The 16976-nt window shown below is 39.6% G+C and overlaps 1 protein-coding gene across 4 annotated transcripts; it reads left to right on the top strand.

The window, feature by feature from the left end:
- Window positions 1–558: 558 nt before the first annotated feature.
- snx9b (sorting nexin 9b) lies at window positions 559–16235 on the top strand. 4 transcript variants are annotated; one of them, XM_023400482.2, is made up of 20 exons: window positions 559–872; window positions 2360–2446; window positions 3843–3917; window positions 4919–5050; window positions 5701–5778; window positions 6867–7029; window positions 8430–8465; window positions 9966–10104; window positions 10633–10717; window positions 10842–10967; window positions 11062–11179; window positions 11291–11421; window positions 11664–11767; window positions 11906–12009; window positions 12202–12279; window positions 12554–12630; window positions 13839–13928; window positions 14258–14372; window positions 14467–14558; window positions 14730–16235. In XM_023400482.2, the coding sequence occupies exons 1-20, from the start codon at window positions 861–863 to the stop codon at window positions 14775–14777; spliced, it is 1890 nt and encodes a 629-aa protein (XP_023256250.1). In that variant the 5' UTR covers window positions 559–860; the 3' UTR covers window positions 14778–16235. The 4 variants fall into 4 exon arrangements, with proteins under 4 accessions (XP_023256250.1, XP_023256251.1, XP_023256252.1 ...); XM_023400483.2 differs by lacking the exon at window positions 8430–8465 and having other exon boundaries at window positions 561–872; XM_023400484.2 differs by lacking the exon at window positions 5701–5778 and having other exon boundaries at window positions 561–872.
- Window positions 16236–16976: the final 741 nt, after the last annotated feature.

The raw sequence follows: 16976 nt of genomic DNA on the forward strand, positions 1-16976 counted from the left end.
CATCTGATATTATGGAAATTAGCCTGATAATCAGCAGAAAATTAACGAGTTGGATGACGAATATGGAAATATTGTATAAAGAAAACATTCGGATTGCTTCTAAAATTTTACTAGGAATATTTACAATTTGATGACTACTATCAACTGTTTCTATAGCTACAAAATTGAATTGAATTTAGTTGTTTAGGAATCAAGATATAATAGTAATAATAATAATAATAATAATAATAATAATAATAATAATAGTAACAATAATGATAACAACAATAATAATCATAATAATTATGATTATTGTTATTATGATTATCACCATCATCATCGTCATTTTTAGTATTATCATTTTAATATATAATATAATATATTAAGTTATTGTTTTGGTATTAAATTTAATTAATTAGTACTATTTTGTACATAGGCCTATGTTGCTATATGCGTTTCATAGTTTCCTCACATTTTTCTTTAAGTGCGCCGGTTTCTAATTTCTTGCTTCGTGCTTTTTTTGTGAACTAGTCAGGTCTTTTAGAGGGTCACATATCAGACGGAGACTACCTTTCCGGTTTCTCTCCGTGGTGCAGGTCACTCCCTCCGTACTGTCAGCAGCTCTCTACGCGGTTCAAACTTACAGTCGCACTTCACCAGCCTTGCACTTACCGTGTTTTCTTCAGGCTTTTGAGATTTTAAAGGAAAACGGTTTTTAGTAGTGTGTGAAAGTCTGCGGTACGGGGGCTCTCCACCCAGAGGAATCACCGTGTTTTCTTCGCTTTTAGCTGAAAAGCAGCGGGGGGAAATGTCCAGCTGAGGATTGGAAATCCTGAAAACCGCAAGGCCTGTTTTTGTAATGATTGATCAATGCTTCGACAATGGCGCTAAAGGTAAGTCTGACAACTTTTCAAACCTGTTTTAACGGCAACCCATGTGTCCTTTCTCCTTCACTTTCTACTGATAGTTGTTTTTTTACGAAAACTGCCGGCTGTGGAGACTTGTAGAGACGCGGACAGAGTTCTCGCAGTAGGTTTACAGTGAACACTTCGCTCGATATAAGCTACACATAAAGAGTCAAAAACATTTCACTTCTCTGGTTTAGTAGCGTGTAATGGACGCTTACAACACGTGTGTGTATACAGTAAATGAGAAACGAATGTTTTTGCCATACATGGAAAATGTGTCTCATTAAGAAAGTGTCTTGTGACATTTTACTACCTTTCCAGTGCGGGTCATTTCTAACTCTGTGGAATTCTGGGAAATGTAGTCTTTGGCTTGTGTATCGCTTTGTTCATTCATCACAGTATACACTTTGTTTTCAGTTGATTAGGTGCACGTAGTTAAAATTAATACAGTCTAATACAGCAGTCCCACAATAAAGCCTTCCTTCATGAAGTTTATAATGTTCAGTTTGTGGTGACATTGTTTTATAGAAGTTTTGATTCAACTTCATGGTCATTTTGGAGGATGGGGTTTGTGATGAGAGAGGTGTTTCTGTTATTTAGCCTGCCCTCACTGATAGTAATAGATTGAACAAAATAGTAGATGCACGGGTCAGTTTAACCCAGTGCAGTTCTTTCACTACTTAAAATGATAACTGAGCTAGCACAGCTGAGGCTGTGTCTCTTTCTCTCACGTAGTTCCTGTTTAAAACACCATTCACCTTCTTTGACCCCTGCCAGGTGGCAAGCTGACACTGGAATAATAGGACTTTGTTCAAAGAAGACCAAATAATCTTGCATTCCATCTCATTGGTTAATGAACAAAGTTAGATAGTCACACTGAATTTAATTTTGTTTGGATAACAGATGACATGCTGACTCTGTAGCTTGGATAAGAACTGGCAATCCAAATGAATGCACAGTCAAATTTATGAAAATAATTGAGTGGGCAGGCTTAAAGATAAGTCATGAAGTGTCAAAAGCAGAGACATATTTAGAATAGTTTTTACTCTAATGACTTCTCACGCATGATTGTCTATATCTCTTTGTGTACGTGTGTTTGCGCATGCATGCATGCAGATGCACACATGTCTCTGGGGCCCTCATGGAAAGACAGATTAGTAGATGTGGATCAGTGTGAGAGGAACCACAGGCTACTGTGTTAAACTGAACCAGGTAACGTGATGGTACTGGCCTTGTTTTCGCTTGATAGTGGTGACTAGTTAAGAGTCAGCATAACAAACCCAGAAGAACGAGTTTGGTCTGTTTCATTGTGCCCTTATGTCATTTCACATGTTTTTGACTGCTGAGGGTGTCACTGGGTGTGTTGGTCTGAACATTCACATTTACAATCAAGTATATGTTCATATGCTGGCCTCAAAAAAGTGGACATCAAACATACAGCGTGTGGGTTTTTTTTTCTTGTTTGTGTTCAGGCACAGGTTTTATATGACTTCTCTGCTGAGCCTGGAAACAACGAACTGACAGTGAAAGAAGGCGAGACAATCACTATCACCAATAAGGTAAATCCACACCAGCAAGAGATGCTGAGTGCCCGATCGCAGTAGGGCTTCATTGTTTGCATTAGTTGTCTGTTTTGGTTTTTAAATTTCAAATGTTTACATTATGTTGATGTGCCTGTTGGTACCTTAAAAAATGTATTGAAGTGAATATTGTCTCCATTATCCGATAATTAAGAATTAATTTGTCACCTCTTACACTGTGGAAGAGGTCAGAGACCGAACATATAAGTACATTTAACATCTAACTTTAAGGTTTTCAGCTTATACTTTGAAGTTAATTTCTTTTTCAATATTTCTGCCTCAAATCTTAGAATTAAATCTAATAGTTTTGTGTATTGTAGCTGTTAGTTAAATGCTCGTGAAGCTCTTCTTCATAACTTTGTTATTGAAAATGACCAACCCTGTAAAGGTCCAACTCACATGACCTCAGGCTGTCTATAAACAACGAGTGTCATAAACACATAGGACTACACAGGAAGGAAGGAGAAAACAGGGAAAAGAGCATGATGTCATTAAATCTAACAGTTCAAAGGTCAGTTGCTGTGTGCTGACCTACATAGTTTTCTAATCAAAGTCTGCCTTAAGCCAATCAGGACTTACTGTATCAGGAAAACAGAATTTTTTTTCTCCACTAAATAAACTGACTGTGTAGGAATTTGTCCTGGGAGCGTTCAGTGTGTTTACAGATGCTTTGGTAACTTGGTTATTGTCACATTTTTGCTCCAACCTGAATTCCTAAACAATGTGTAAATAGCAAACCATGTTTCCTTAATTGCAATAATGAATTAAGAGAAACACATTGACTATAACAGCTACATTTTTCTGGAATAACCTGTTTCTCCAGGGTTTCTGCCAAAGTGCATGTCTATATCAATTACTTCATGCGATATTAGTAAGTACTGCTGTGGCAGCAGAGCAATAGGATCAAAGGGAACAGCACTACCCGCAGCAATGTGACCTTGCATCCAAATGAATAAAAAATCCAAAGTGTGACTTGAACTCAAACTGAAATATGTATAAATCTATTTAAGTTGGTTTCTATGTATAACTAATAGACTCATGCCCACAGCAGCAAAACAGGATTTGCTCTCTCATTGCAAAGCCTGTGTTTTTCCTGTCAGTCCAAATGCCTTTAAAATTTCTAGGCTCATAAAAAATAATGTAGAGAAAAAACAGGAGTAATCTGATCCTGTCAGGCTGTATGTAAATGTGGGTTTGGAGTGTTCAGGTTATAACAATGCAGGTAAACACATTCTCACACATTCATTTTTAATGTTAAGTTTCTCATGAACCTGGTCTTTTGTGTGCATGAGATGCTGACATCTGTTCTCTGCTCTCCGAGTCAATCTCAAGTCATTCATGCTAACATGTTGTCTCGGGTCTCACTCTGTTTCAGAATATTGGAGGTGGCTGGATTGAAGCACAGAACTCCAGAGGGGATGTTGGACTGGTGCCAGAAGACTACATTGAGGTAAGTTAGAAAGTCTCTTAATGTATGCTAGTGATTTCATCACAGACATCTCATATCCCACACAGCATTTGAAGTAAATTTACCTCCAGAAAAATTAAGCGACAAAGCCATCCCCTATCACTCTTTGAGGTCAAGATGCACCCTCAGTGCATCTATCAGTATGATTGTTGTTATCACCGATAAAGATATGTCTGCATATTGTGATGCAGTCTCTTGCCTGAAAGTCAAATCACAACAGGATGTGCCCCCTTCAGGGTTTTGCTGATTAGGGTGTGTGTATGTGTGTGACCGGTTTGATCCAGAAGCTCTGACTGAGGATGTGATTCACGCTGAAGACATTCGCAAAGAGACAGAGAAACAGCTTGATTGAAAGTAAAGTCCTTGAAGTCTGTTCAACAGTTTTGCCTCGCTCTAAACACCACTTAAAGCAACATTTAACAATGTAGTGTCTGTGTGTACAAGCAGGAGACTGATATTATCCATCTGCTTAACTCTGCAAACAAGCTCATGTGGATGTGTGTGTTTGTCTGACCTTAAGTTACCTCTCCAGCTGTCCCCAGACTGTTTTGATCATAAAATCCCACTGATGACAAATGCACTTGTAACTTATGTAAGATCTAATGGAAAACATCAGGACACAGTCTCTTTCTCAAGTAACTTACTTTCTATTTCACTGCACTCTACTGGTAAAATTTAGATCTGCAAAAACAAAAGGATGCAGTATGACAAAAATAGCCAGCAGGATTAGGAGTGGCATTTTTATATTGGCAAGTGATAAAGCAAATCAAATGTGTGAATTAAAGTGTCGCCTCCCAACACTATCACATTTTTGATAAAGTGAGAAAGTCAAAAAGTCAGTTTGCAAAACCAGAGAGTGCCAAGGAGACACGATCACATTACCACAGAAGAATGTATCTTTAAAAGTAATCAGATCAGTGTGGAATATCTGGATTTATTTTTTCTAATGGAGCTGTTTTTGTCTTTTATTCTTTCATTTGTAGTTCAGTAAGGCATTTCCATCATTCCCAGCAGCAGGGAGCGCAGCACCTACTCCAAATGTAGGAAATGTTGCATCCTCAGACCTTGCCTTCTTTGATGCCTACGCTCCTTCATCAGCACCTGCACAAAACCAGGTAATGCACTCGTCTGATGATGGCCTGGGTTTATTAACCTCATACCGTTATCATATCAAATGCCCCTTTTTTTTTGATCTTTCCTTTCCTTTAGTAAGAGTATAAAATGAACATACACCCTTGACTTGACTAGACCAGTGTAGGGGAAGTAAGTTATATATATATATACAGTAATTCTTCGAACAGCACACCTGCACAACAGAATGTGTGATGGGCTGATGTTGGAGATAAAGCAAAAAGCAGAAGTCAGCGATGACCGTTTTACTGACGTACATGCCGATTGTGTGAACCCCAGAGATGCAGAAGTGAGAGCAGCTGCTTTGGGAGATAGTCACTTAGAGCTGACACATTTTTTTTTAGCTCCTGTAAAATAGAATAGAGAGTGAGGTATTTTTCTTGTTAGCAGACAGGAAGTTCCACAAAAATGAGCGTACTGCTGGATCAGTAGAAATTTACACACTAAGTGGTTGAGTCAAAGCAGGAAATGTGTCAGCCATCATCCTTCATTCTCTCTCTCTCCCTCCCTCCCTCCCTCCCCCTCCCTCCCACACACTCACACAAACACATCTACAACCAACATCACTTTAACCCATCCCATAAACCTTCACTGCCGGCGCCTTGTGATGTTGTCACCTTCTTTTCCCCTCAAGGTGGATGCTGGGGGCTTGAGTCCCCAGCCGGACACCCCCGACACCCCAGTTTCCCCCTACCTTTCGTCCCCTGATGAGGTAACCGCCACTTGGGGGTCGGTGGGTGTGGCCAGAGGCATGAACCCGAGCCCTCCCACACTCACTCAGTGTCTGCCTCAAGACCCTCCTCCTTTCTGATTGGTCTGCTTTGGCAAATTCCCCCTCCTACTCCTCATGCCTGAAGAAAGCATGATTTCATCTTCTCCATTCACCTCACACCACAGTACAGACACATAGGCACTATCAAGTCACCAATCAACTCCCACAGCTTCCTTCTATATTGTATGAATCAGCACAACAGTGAAAAGGTTTAAAGATCAGAGTCAATGATCCTTATATCTCACATGTGATTGACTGTTCACACTGGCGAATCATTCAACCTCAACATGTGCACTTTCCCCAGATGATGATCAGAATTTCACAAATATAATATAAATAATCATCAGTATTTTTAAAATGTCATTTTGACTGAGCTTTGAATATAATGTTCCATACTGTTTTTTCTGTCATAGTCATTGCAGCAATTTGCTCTGAAACTATTGTTTTCTTTTTTTTCTCAATATGTGAATGTGCATTACATGGTATATTTGGTGACGCTGGTCTGCACTAGTTCTGAGTTCAGGTAGCTCAGTGTTTGGTTAGCGTCAAGCTAACTGCAGCCCACAAAAGGCATATACACACTTATTTGCATGCCCATGCCCACAGGTTTTTATAGTGGTGTATGTACCTGCCTTGCAAGCATGGCCAGCACTTGAAAAAGAAAATACTGTGTATGAGGCTTGAGAATGTTATTGTTTGCTTTTAGTTTGGTACTTCCAGTTACTGCATGTGGTAAGAAGCATTTATTTTATACCTCAAACCACTCCGTTACCGTGAAGTTGATTGTAAATCTTAACAGACGCCCTGTGAGAGGCCAGCTCTGCCTGATGTGTTGTTTGAAGGAGCATGTTGTTTTAAGACTTCTGTCAGCTTTTTATTAAACAGACTCCAAACTCGGCTGGACTCCACTCGGTGGTCTCGGTCTTTCCTCTCTCTCTCTCTCTCTCTCTCTCTCTCTCTCCATCCTCGATCTGTCATTTCTCTGCTTCTTTCATCCCTCATGTTTTCACTCTCTCTGTCTTGTCCAGGCTAGTAACGGTAATGATCCCTGGTCGGTGTGGAACGCGGACCCGTCGGGTGGATCCAACAACAACTGGGCGTCAAATCCGGAGGGGACCCAAACTGGGAAGAGTGCTGCTGACCCCTGGGGCTCCGTATCACAGGGCCACCCTCAAGCTTACCAGGGCCCAGGTAAGGACAGCTGTTAACCTAGCAGCCACGGTTGGCTTGATGTTGGAAACATATTATGTGCCAGTACAATATAACCACTGTCCTATGATCTTGCGTCATTTATAAATTATAAATTTAATTTTCCTGTGATTGTACTTTCACGTCTGAGAATTGTTTTTCAAAACTACTTAACTGAAATCAGGAAATAAAGACTATGCTACATAAATAATTTTTAAACTTCCTCTTCAAGTGGTTATATTTGTTTGCTCTCAGATTTGACAGGACAATTCAAGATCTTAGATTTCTGAAGTAGCAAACATGATAATCTTAAAAATGTAGCCCTAAAAAAAGAGGTTAGATCGGCTGTATATCATGATGTGTTAATGTGTTTGGAGCCATGGGAAGGTCACGCACTGTTTTTAGCTACTGGAGTCATTACTTAGCTAAACAGTTTATATTACGATTTGCAGATGGTTGGCTTATGAAAATGTAAATGTGCAGACGGGGAAGGATATATGTGGCTGCAGTGGACTAAATTGTTCTGGAAAGCCAAGACTTACAGCTCAGCCCTCTGCAGGTGTGAGCTTAATTCACCAAATAATCAGATTAAGAAAGCTTGTGTGACACTACACTGCAGCACAGTTCGATTGTGCAGCTTGTGAGTAGTGTTGCATGTTTATAAAGAGACAGAATCAGCGTTCATCATCATGTATAAATGTTTGAGTCTTTGACCACAAGTTCTCTCGTGGTCTTTTGGTTGAAGGTCTCTGTTTGGATGAAAAATGAAAGAATGTTTGAGAAGAGAAAAAGATTCTCAGTAACTATGATGAGTCGTGATCATAAGACAGAAGATGATTTGAAAATGTCTAATGGTGTGCTTAATGTATAATGTTTTGCTTTTTCCCCCCTTATTTTAATGTTGAACAAACATTTTATGTTCAACAAAAAGATTATACAAGCCACATTTTAAAGAGTGAAATATAGGTCAAGTAGTCCTGGCAAATAATACTTAGAATCAGCTTCTTTGGAGAGGAGATGGGGTTTGCATCATACAACAAAATGAGAAATAATATTCTTTATACCCAGGAATATTGAGCATAAAGACCTGATACTAACCAAAATACATTGAGGATATACAGTAAACACACTGATCTGCAACTCAAAGTATCCAACAGTTATTATTTTCAAATACTACTTCAGCCAGCGTCTGCTCAGTCTCTGGTCAGTCCCTCCACAGAGATGCTCCAGTATGTGGACAGGACCGTCAGTGGAAAAGTTAGCCTCACTCATGACTCACAAGGGTAAATTACTTGACCTGATTTTTTAAAATTCTCCAGTTGTTTTTGTAAAAAGAGAACAGAAGGGATAAATGGCGAGGAGAGGTATTAACAGACTTTTCCTTTCTTTCTCTCTTGCCAAAGACATCTACCCATATCCTTACCTTATCGATTACACAGGTATCCCGTGCACTGCCTGGTGGAAGCTTTTTCCTCATTTTTGTGTGTGGAGTGACAATAGGTGCTCATAAAGACTGATGGCCTCTAGCAAATAATTTTAGGAGATGATTTACAATTGTAAAAGCATGTGTGTGACGCATCCAATTTGTATCTTGACATTAACACTGTATCTTGATATTAACACTATATTAACTTTATTGTGATGTGGGAAAGTGCCAGTGATGACTGGATGACTTTGTTCATCTCATACAGTCAGAATCACACTGTGAAAACACTTACATCTCCCAGACTTTAGCTGTAGTTGGAGGTGTCTAACTATGAGTTTCAAAATGAGTATGAGTTTGTGTCACAGCATGGCTGCCCTACAAAAGACAGAGAGCAGTAACTAGAGACAGAATGAAATCTTGTTAGCCTGACTGTTTGACAGGTGAATTGTAAATTGTAAACAAAAGTGTTTTGTTTTTAAGTTATTCCAACTTAACATACTTTTTTTCTACAAACTTATATGTTTGTATGGCATACTTATATTGTATATTGTGAAACAAATTTCAGAAGCTCTGATTGCATTGTGGCTTTTGTAGGGCAGATGCAATGCAGAAATACACGCAATACAATTACTTCCTCAATTACTTCCTAACTTGATAGTGGTGTATGTGTGGAAATGTTTTGATTGCTTAGGCCCACATTCAGATTTAAAAGTCTGCCTTTCACCACAGAGTCTGAACCACATTCCTCGCACCTCAGTCCTTTAGCTTTATAGTCTATGTACTGTTATCATGTGCTTTCGAAACTCATTTTGAAAGTGCAAAGCTCTTGAGAAAATGATGCTATGATGACAAATCATGTCTTTTCTTAGTAGCATCTAAGAATAGAAATTCAAAACTGGTTGCAAGTAAGAACCCCTTGTGGCTGCAGATTTCTCTCAGCTGTACCTGCACTTTGCAAGCATAGGACTGAACACCAGGATGCATGCTTTCCATTTTCAAAAGAAAGCTATGGCAGAAAAAGAAATCACTGAACCCTTGAACACATTTAACCAAACATCAAAACAACAATTTCAACATTTGTAACTAATTCGTTTCAATATGACGTCGTGATGAGAAACTACGTGATGAGGACTACAGAGTAAGGCTTAGTGTTTCTCTACTTATTAGTTAACATTAAGAAAAGCTGCATTACATTACAATATTCTTCCATTTCATCTACTTAAGTTGATATTAGATTCATACTGCAACCTTGAGTTCTTTCTATCCAGCACAATAACCATTAGATATGTAATTAGGAATTAGTTTAATAAACAGAACTGATCAAATGTCCATCCCTGCTAGCGTTTAATTAATATATTTTCACTCAACTCTTACAGTCTACTTCTTGTAATGTGAAATAACCTTAGCCATAGTACAATAGACATGAACACGTTTTACAGCTGCACAGAATGTGTTTTTCTTGTGTCTGGGATTGTAAAACTTAACTACTGATTGTGCATGTATCTGACTTCAGGAGCAGAAGAAGATGAGTGGGATGATGAGTGGGATGACGTTAAATCCACTGGAGGTTACGCCGAGTCAGAATCTGGAGACGGCGGAGGAATACAGAGAGGTGGAGCTCACGCAACCTCAATGAAAATCTCCCTCAACAAGTAAGAGTTGATAAAAACATGTGAGGCTCTGTTTGATTCAAAAACGAAGCAGCAGGAAGAGCGCTGGGTACAGTACAGTCCACCACAGTGTCTGGAAAGAAAAACTGCAGAAATATTGTGATTCATTTTATAAATGCTTTGTCATTAGATTAAGCTGAGATTTGGTTTGGAGCTGAACGTGCTCTGCCTTCGAGAGTTTAAGAATTTCTTGTATATTACTACAATGTTGACTTCTTCCTGCTTGCGCCAACTTTCCCTTCTTATTTCTGCTTGAATCAGCATTAATATTCTCTTCCTGTTAAGAGCCACACACACTAAGAACCACATCCTAGATGTGTTTATGCCATAATGATACCATTAATGAAAGCATTAATGGTGGTAGAAATTTGATGTTTGCGGTTGACATAAATCTGGCCACAGAAAGCTTCCTTGAGCAACATCAATAGATTCCTCAGACTCCGTGGAAGAGTTAAAGAGAGCGATCAAGAGACCTTCCCTTTTCAAACTTTGTCAATTCTCTTTGCACAGGTTCCCGGGGTTCTCCAAGTCTGGTCCAGAGCTCTACCTCCTATGCAAGCAGCTTGCAAAGGGCAAAGAGAAGCTATCAATCTATGTAGGTAACCTCTAATTATCTGTGCAAGTTGTATGCTATATAGCATTAGATATCCAATTTTGCCAGCTTGATCCATCTGTTATGCCATAAAATGCAGTTTCTAAACACAATGTTTCCTGCTCAGATGGGCGAAGTTGGTCCCGTGTGGTCTTACCCAGAAACTCAGCTAGACTGTGTCGTGGCTGATCCCAAGAAAGGCTCAAAGATGTACGGCCTCAAGAGCTACATTGAGTACCAAATAACACCCAGTGTAAGTATCCAGCAGCGTTTTCAGAGCTAAACTAGAGAATTTCCCTTTTTTACATGATTTAAAGTGTTTATAATTCCATGTTATTGGTCTGCAGACCACAAACCGACCAGTCAATCACAGATACAAGCACTTTGATTGGCTGTATGAGAGGCTCCTGGACAAATTTGGGTCGGCAATCCCCATTCCGTCTCTGCCAGACAAGCAGGTGACAGGTAAGTGCTCGACTCTTATGAACAACAAATGTAACACAGAAAGAGGATAAACATGGTTGAAGTCAACATGTAAATTAAGTCTGTCTCTTTTTACCCTTGCGTCTGTTCCAGGGCGCTTTGAGGAAGAGTTTATTAAGATGCGTATGGAGCGGTTGCAGGGCTGGATGACCAGGATGTGCAGGCACCCGGTTGTTTCCAGCAGTGAAGTTTTCCAGCTTTTCCTCACCTACAAGGATGAGAAGGTATGTTATACCTCCTCCTCCTCGTCCCTCTAGGTCTCAAAATATGTGTCCTTAAAGACTGTACGACTGAAAGTGCCTGCTTTTATTATCGAAAACAACCATTTTATTAAAGATTTTATTTCACTTTCAACGGCTGCATATACCATGGACTTGATGATCAGCCATCGCTGAAAGTTTGGTTTGGGACTTGATTGCTTTATTCCTTTAGTTTGTAATTAAAATGATTGATTGATTTTGTGCAGGACTGGAAGATGGGAAAGAGAAAAGCAGAGAAGGACGAGACAGTGGGAGTGATGATCTTCTCCACAATAGAGCCTGAAGCTCCAGATCTAGATCCTGTAGAAGTGTGAGTTCAGTCAAACTTTGCAAAAAGCAATCCGTGGCTCAAAAAGCAATGAGGTTACTTGTGTGTATTAGCATCACTGTATGTGTTGATGCATGCTACAGTAAATGTATGTTCAGTACATGTGTTCATTGTCCTCAGGGATCAGAAATGTGAGCAGTTCAGCAGGTTTACCAAAGCCATGGATGACGGGGTGAAGGAAATCCTCACAGTGGGAAACGAGCACTGGAAGAGATGTACAGGCCGTACGTATACACGGCACCGAAGCTAAATATTTGTTTTACCCTACACAGGCCACACCTCCACCTCGTGCTGTAATTACTGTTTATATTAAAGAAAGAGTCATTATGTTTAGTATTTAGTCAACTTGGAAAAAACTTTATTCACACAGTGTGTGTGTGTGTGTGTCTTTGTTCATGTTTTCTTTCACTCCACAGCTTTGCCAAAAGAGTACCAAAGGATTGGCAAAGCCTTCCAGAACCTCTCCTCTGTCTTCACCAGCAGTGGATACCAAGGTAATGAATACAAATATGACATCCAATGTTATTTTGAAAGCCTTAGACATTTTCCCACAAGCAGGCACTTGCTATTTGTGTCTCGTCACTTTGCTGTCTTTGGTAACCCATTCAAAAGATTGCTGTAATCAACACATGTTGTAATCATAATGAAAACAGCAGAAGTAGATGCAATTTACTATGCAGTCATTCATTATGTGGAAATCTGTTTTGAGGCGTATTGACAAACAGGTACTCTTAAGAAACATGCTGATTACATGTTTTGATCCCTCAGGCGAGTCAACCTTGACTGATGCCATGACAGCAGCAGGGAAGACATACGAGGAGATAGCTCAGATGGTTGCAGAGCAGGTAGGTTGCCGCTACGGTCGTAACACACTGTGATATTACTGCTATCCAAAAAGTTACATAACTGCTTCCGCCTTCAGTATTCTTCCTGTGGGCATTCTTTAGAGAACTTTTGTGTTCCTTTCATGTTCTTGTGTTATTCTCATCCAAACAGCCTCTGTTATATTGTTCATGTCTTAAAATTCAGCACAGTCCCTGTCATGGGTGTTGGATATACGGTGTGTGTTTCCCCTCTGAAACAAGGCAGTGGAGCAGGACTGTCAGAGCTCTGGTGTCGAAGGTCTTGAGGTTTATTTTAGGCCTTTTTTATCAACTACATTGTTGTGTGTTCACTCTCTCAATTCACGGCATCTCACAATGTCTGTGAACATTTCCTGCTTGCAGTCAGTGTTTACATCCTAGCTGTGGTGTTTATATGACCCCCTTAACCCAGCGTCCTGCTCGTGAAGTCTGCATCTGTAAAGGAAGAAGTAATGAGCAATATATCTCTAGTATTTCCTAAATCTTTGTTTTGACCCACTATTTGATTGTGGCACACCTCATTCAAACAACACGCATTCTGTGTTGTCCGGTCAGTGTGCTGTGTTATAAAATCATACCCGGGCTTTTTTTTTTTTTTGTTTAATGTCCCAGCAGCTTCCAGAGGGAGGGGGATTCATCTGGTAAGCTTGTGCTGACATGTTGTCAGTGCTCCTGTAGAGTTGTTGGCTTTAGTGTAACATTGCCTGTGATACAGTTTACAGAATATTGAGGAAGCAATTGTCTGGACATAGATTCATCTCAGGAGCCAAAAGGCTGAAACAGTGAAGTTTATTCGTTGAATTATCTACGGAGGTTGCAGAGAGCATTCCCTTATATGATCAAGAATACAGGAAGAATTGTACCTTTTAAACTTTATGTAAATACAAAAACCCTGATGTACTGCAAGATAAGTGCAGCTAGATATTTTTATTCCTTCACCAACTCACTTTTCAGCTTCTCTACTGATGTTCAGCTGAATCCATGGCCTTATAGTAGATAGAGTTTCAGTGAGGCACTTGTGTTGAATTTAAACTCCTGTGATGTAATGGTTCCCTGTCTTCTATCTTATCAGTTTCAAATCCGTTTATTATTTCCTCTGCTGCATTTATCTCTGTCAATTTGTCAAAAACACTTTTTCCTTTTACATTTATCTTTCTTGTTTGTGTTGTTTCCTGTGTGTCGTTCTCCAGCCCAGGAAAGACCTCCACTTCCTCATGGAGACCAACAATGAATACAAGGGTCTTCTTGGATGTTTCCCAGACACTATTGGAGTCCATAAGGTACATCAGGAAATACTTACACAAAGGTTTTTCAGAAAGCAAATTCAATTGGATTTATATATACTTAAAAAGTAAAAAAATATGTATGTATATATACATATATATATTCAAACTTAGTCAAGTTTTCACTAAATGGAGACTTACCTATTGCTAACTTGTGTGGTTCAGAGGTGAACATGTACAAACTTTGTTATGAGATATCGATCTGTCATTTTGCTTCTTTAAATTCCTTCACCTTATCTGTATGCAGATGAGTGAAATGATTTCCTGTTCTTATGCAATGTAACTCAAGACTCATGTTGTTATTTGATTATTTTTGATTCTTGCAGGCAGCCATAGACAAGGTGAAGGAGGCCGACAAGCTGGTAGCCACCAGTAAAATTAGCCCTCAGGACAAAGTCACCATGGCTAAACGAGTCAGCACCATGTCTTACGCTTTACAAGGTACAACACTCTCTCAGGCAGAGGCAGTGAATTAGTGTAGTTTATCTTGACGTTGTTGCCTGATCTTAGCGGTTTCCCCTCTTTTCTGCCTCAGCTGAGATGAACCACTTCCATAGCAACCGTATCTATGACTACAACAGGGTCATGCAGTTGTATCTGGAGGAGCAAGTCAAGTTTTACGAGACGGTAAAGGCATTTTTATCAACCATCTGTCACAGTAAATTGGAGTCTGTAACAGTTTGTCCTTTTTGTTCCCTTGTTACCTGTGGAGCAGCTGTAAAGTGCTTGGATACTACACCATCACGACCACCCTATGAGTTTGCATTCATACTGGTTTTTCTTCTTCTCAATCCCCAGATTGCTGCAAAGCTGAGACAAGCACACAGTCAATTCACTACAATGTGAAAGCCTTCAGTCTCGCACTACAAGACAAGAAGAGTTAAACCAGCTCAACATCCAAAATATTCTTGCTTATACTGCATTCTTTTCCCTCCATGTAATTTAAATTTCACTTCTCTCTTTGTTTCGCTCTTACCTCATCTCTTCCTTTACTGCTCGTGCCAGCAGTCCCGGCTCATGGTGTTACTTTTGTCTGCTGCGCTCAGACATTTTCTCAACAGTTTATGAGCATGTGCAGCAGCTGAAAAGGCTTTGGCACAAGTGTTTTTTTTTTTAGGGTCAACAATGGGAGGAGAATGAGAAACACTATGTAGACACATCTTTTCCTCTGTCCAAGGTCCAGAGCTTGTGACACAGGAAGTAAACATCCAAGTCACAGTTTGTGACCATGCATTGCTTCATTGCATGAGTCAGACGCCAAAGCTATTGGTGGAAACATGCAATACTCTGCAGTTTTTCAAACTGTTCCATGTTTTTTTTTTTGTTTTTTTTAAAGGTTAAAGAAATCAATTACACATGTAGCAAAACTGTTTTCAGCACAGTGATGTAGTGACGTACTGACAATAAAAACCAAAGCCATTCTCCCCCCTGTCAGTAGGGACAGCCGGGGAGCTGATTACTAAAAGTAGCTTTGACAGCATATCAGAGCTTTACTGCCTGTTTACCAGTCAATGCAGAGTTTATTCAAAGTATTTTCTTCATTTCATTTCAAGAGTCGACCAGTGTCGTTAGTAAGAAGCAGTGGAGCATTCCTTTAAGATTCCAACAGTCTTGGAAGAGTTGGCAAAGGCGGAATGTGTGTCCTCTGTATGTCCACCGCTGGCAGTGCCAAGCCCTCTTTCATCCTGCACTTCCTCAAAAGCTTAACAGGAAGCTCCACCTCCTTCCTGTCTTGCCCACGTGCCTCGCCCCTCTGAGGAAGACAGAAAAAGCTTGAGTTAATTGCCCCCCCAGCCTGTGTGACATGACACTGTGGTTTACATTTCAGGACAGAAGAGAAAATGTGGGATAAATGATACTCAGGTTGGGGTTGGTTATTTTAAGCATTGTACCTTTAAGCCAAAAGTCACATGATTCTTTTCTTGCAGGTCAGTCCTGTTTTCGACCAGACAATGGTGTTTTATATGAAGGTGTAACAGCAATGTTACTATAAGAATCTGTTCTATAAGAGTTTGGGACAGAGCCATGGATTCTGTCATGTATGCAGTCTTTCTTCTTTGCTTTTCACCACCCATGTTTTCAATCAGTCGCTAATCTTGTTCACTCTTTGTTTTCTTATCACATGATACATGAAAAATATACATATATATATATAAATATACATATATATATCTATATATATATATATATCAGGTGCTTCTTGTCATTGAGATACTATTTTATGTATAGAAGTATTTTCTATACAGTGCAACTCAGAGAGGAGCAAAACTTCTGTTTGATTTATTAAACAATGATTTGTATTCATTGGGACTTTTGTTTGTTTGCGTGTGTGTGTGTGTGTGTGTGTGTGTGTGTGTGCTTGAAAGAAACCTTGTGTTGTTCTCTGTACGGTTCAGAGTGTTCAACACACTATGCATTCTCTGGTTTTCTCACAGTAAAGCCCTTATTCGCACCAGCAGATTCTTGCATAGAGATGGATAGGAATGAGAATGAGTCGGCAGCCTGTGCTAGGGGTCAAAGAGTGTGTTTGTGCAGTCTTGTGTTGGAGGAAGTGAAAGAGCCCTTTTACCCCACTTTCAGCTCGCGCTGCCGTCAGGTGCAGCTGGATGTGTATGCCGCATTAAGTCACCAGGCGAGGAGATGGTATACACCAGACAGTACATGCATTCTAATATTTGTCACTTATTTTAAGTGTATGTGTGCTAGTGTGTTTGGCGCTTTAGTAGAGCTAGGTGCACTTATTCCACTGTTTAAAATGAATTTATTTATAATTCATATATATAATTTTATTTTATTTTTCATACTTTCATACTCTATCTATAAACTCTTATAAAACTTGTTTTTTTATGTGTAGAATATATTCTTTAAAGTGTTTGTTTAAAGTGAACTGATTACATCCTGCTGCCTCTTTTTCTGTCGGCCTACAGACTTTACCTCTGCTCAACACTTGCCTGATATACTGACACACACCTCCTAACATGCTAAAGATCTGTGGAAACTCCTGTGTGAAGTAATTTGAATGTAAGTAACTAACACTACTGGTTG

Source organism: Seriola lalandi, unplaced genomic scaffold (genome assembly GCF_002814215.2).
Source record: "Seriola lalandi dorsalis isolate HSWRI2012SDOR001 ecotype SW California unplaced genomic scaffold, Sedor1 jcf7180002052504, whole genome shotgun sequence".
Classification (NCBI taxonomy): Eukaryota; Metazoa; Chordata; class Actinopteri; order Carangiformes; family Carangidae; genus Seriola; species Seriola lalandi.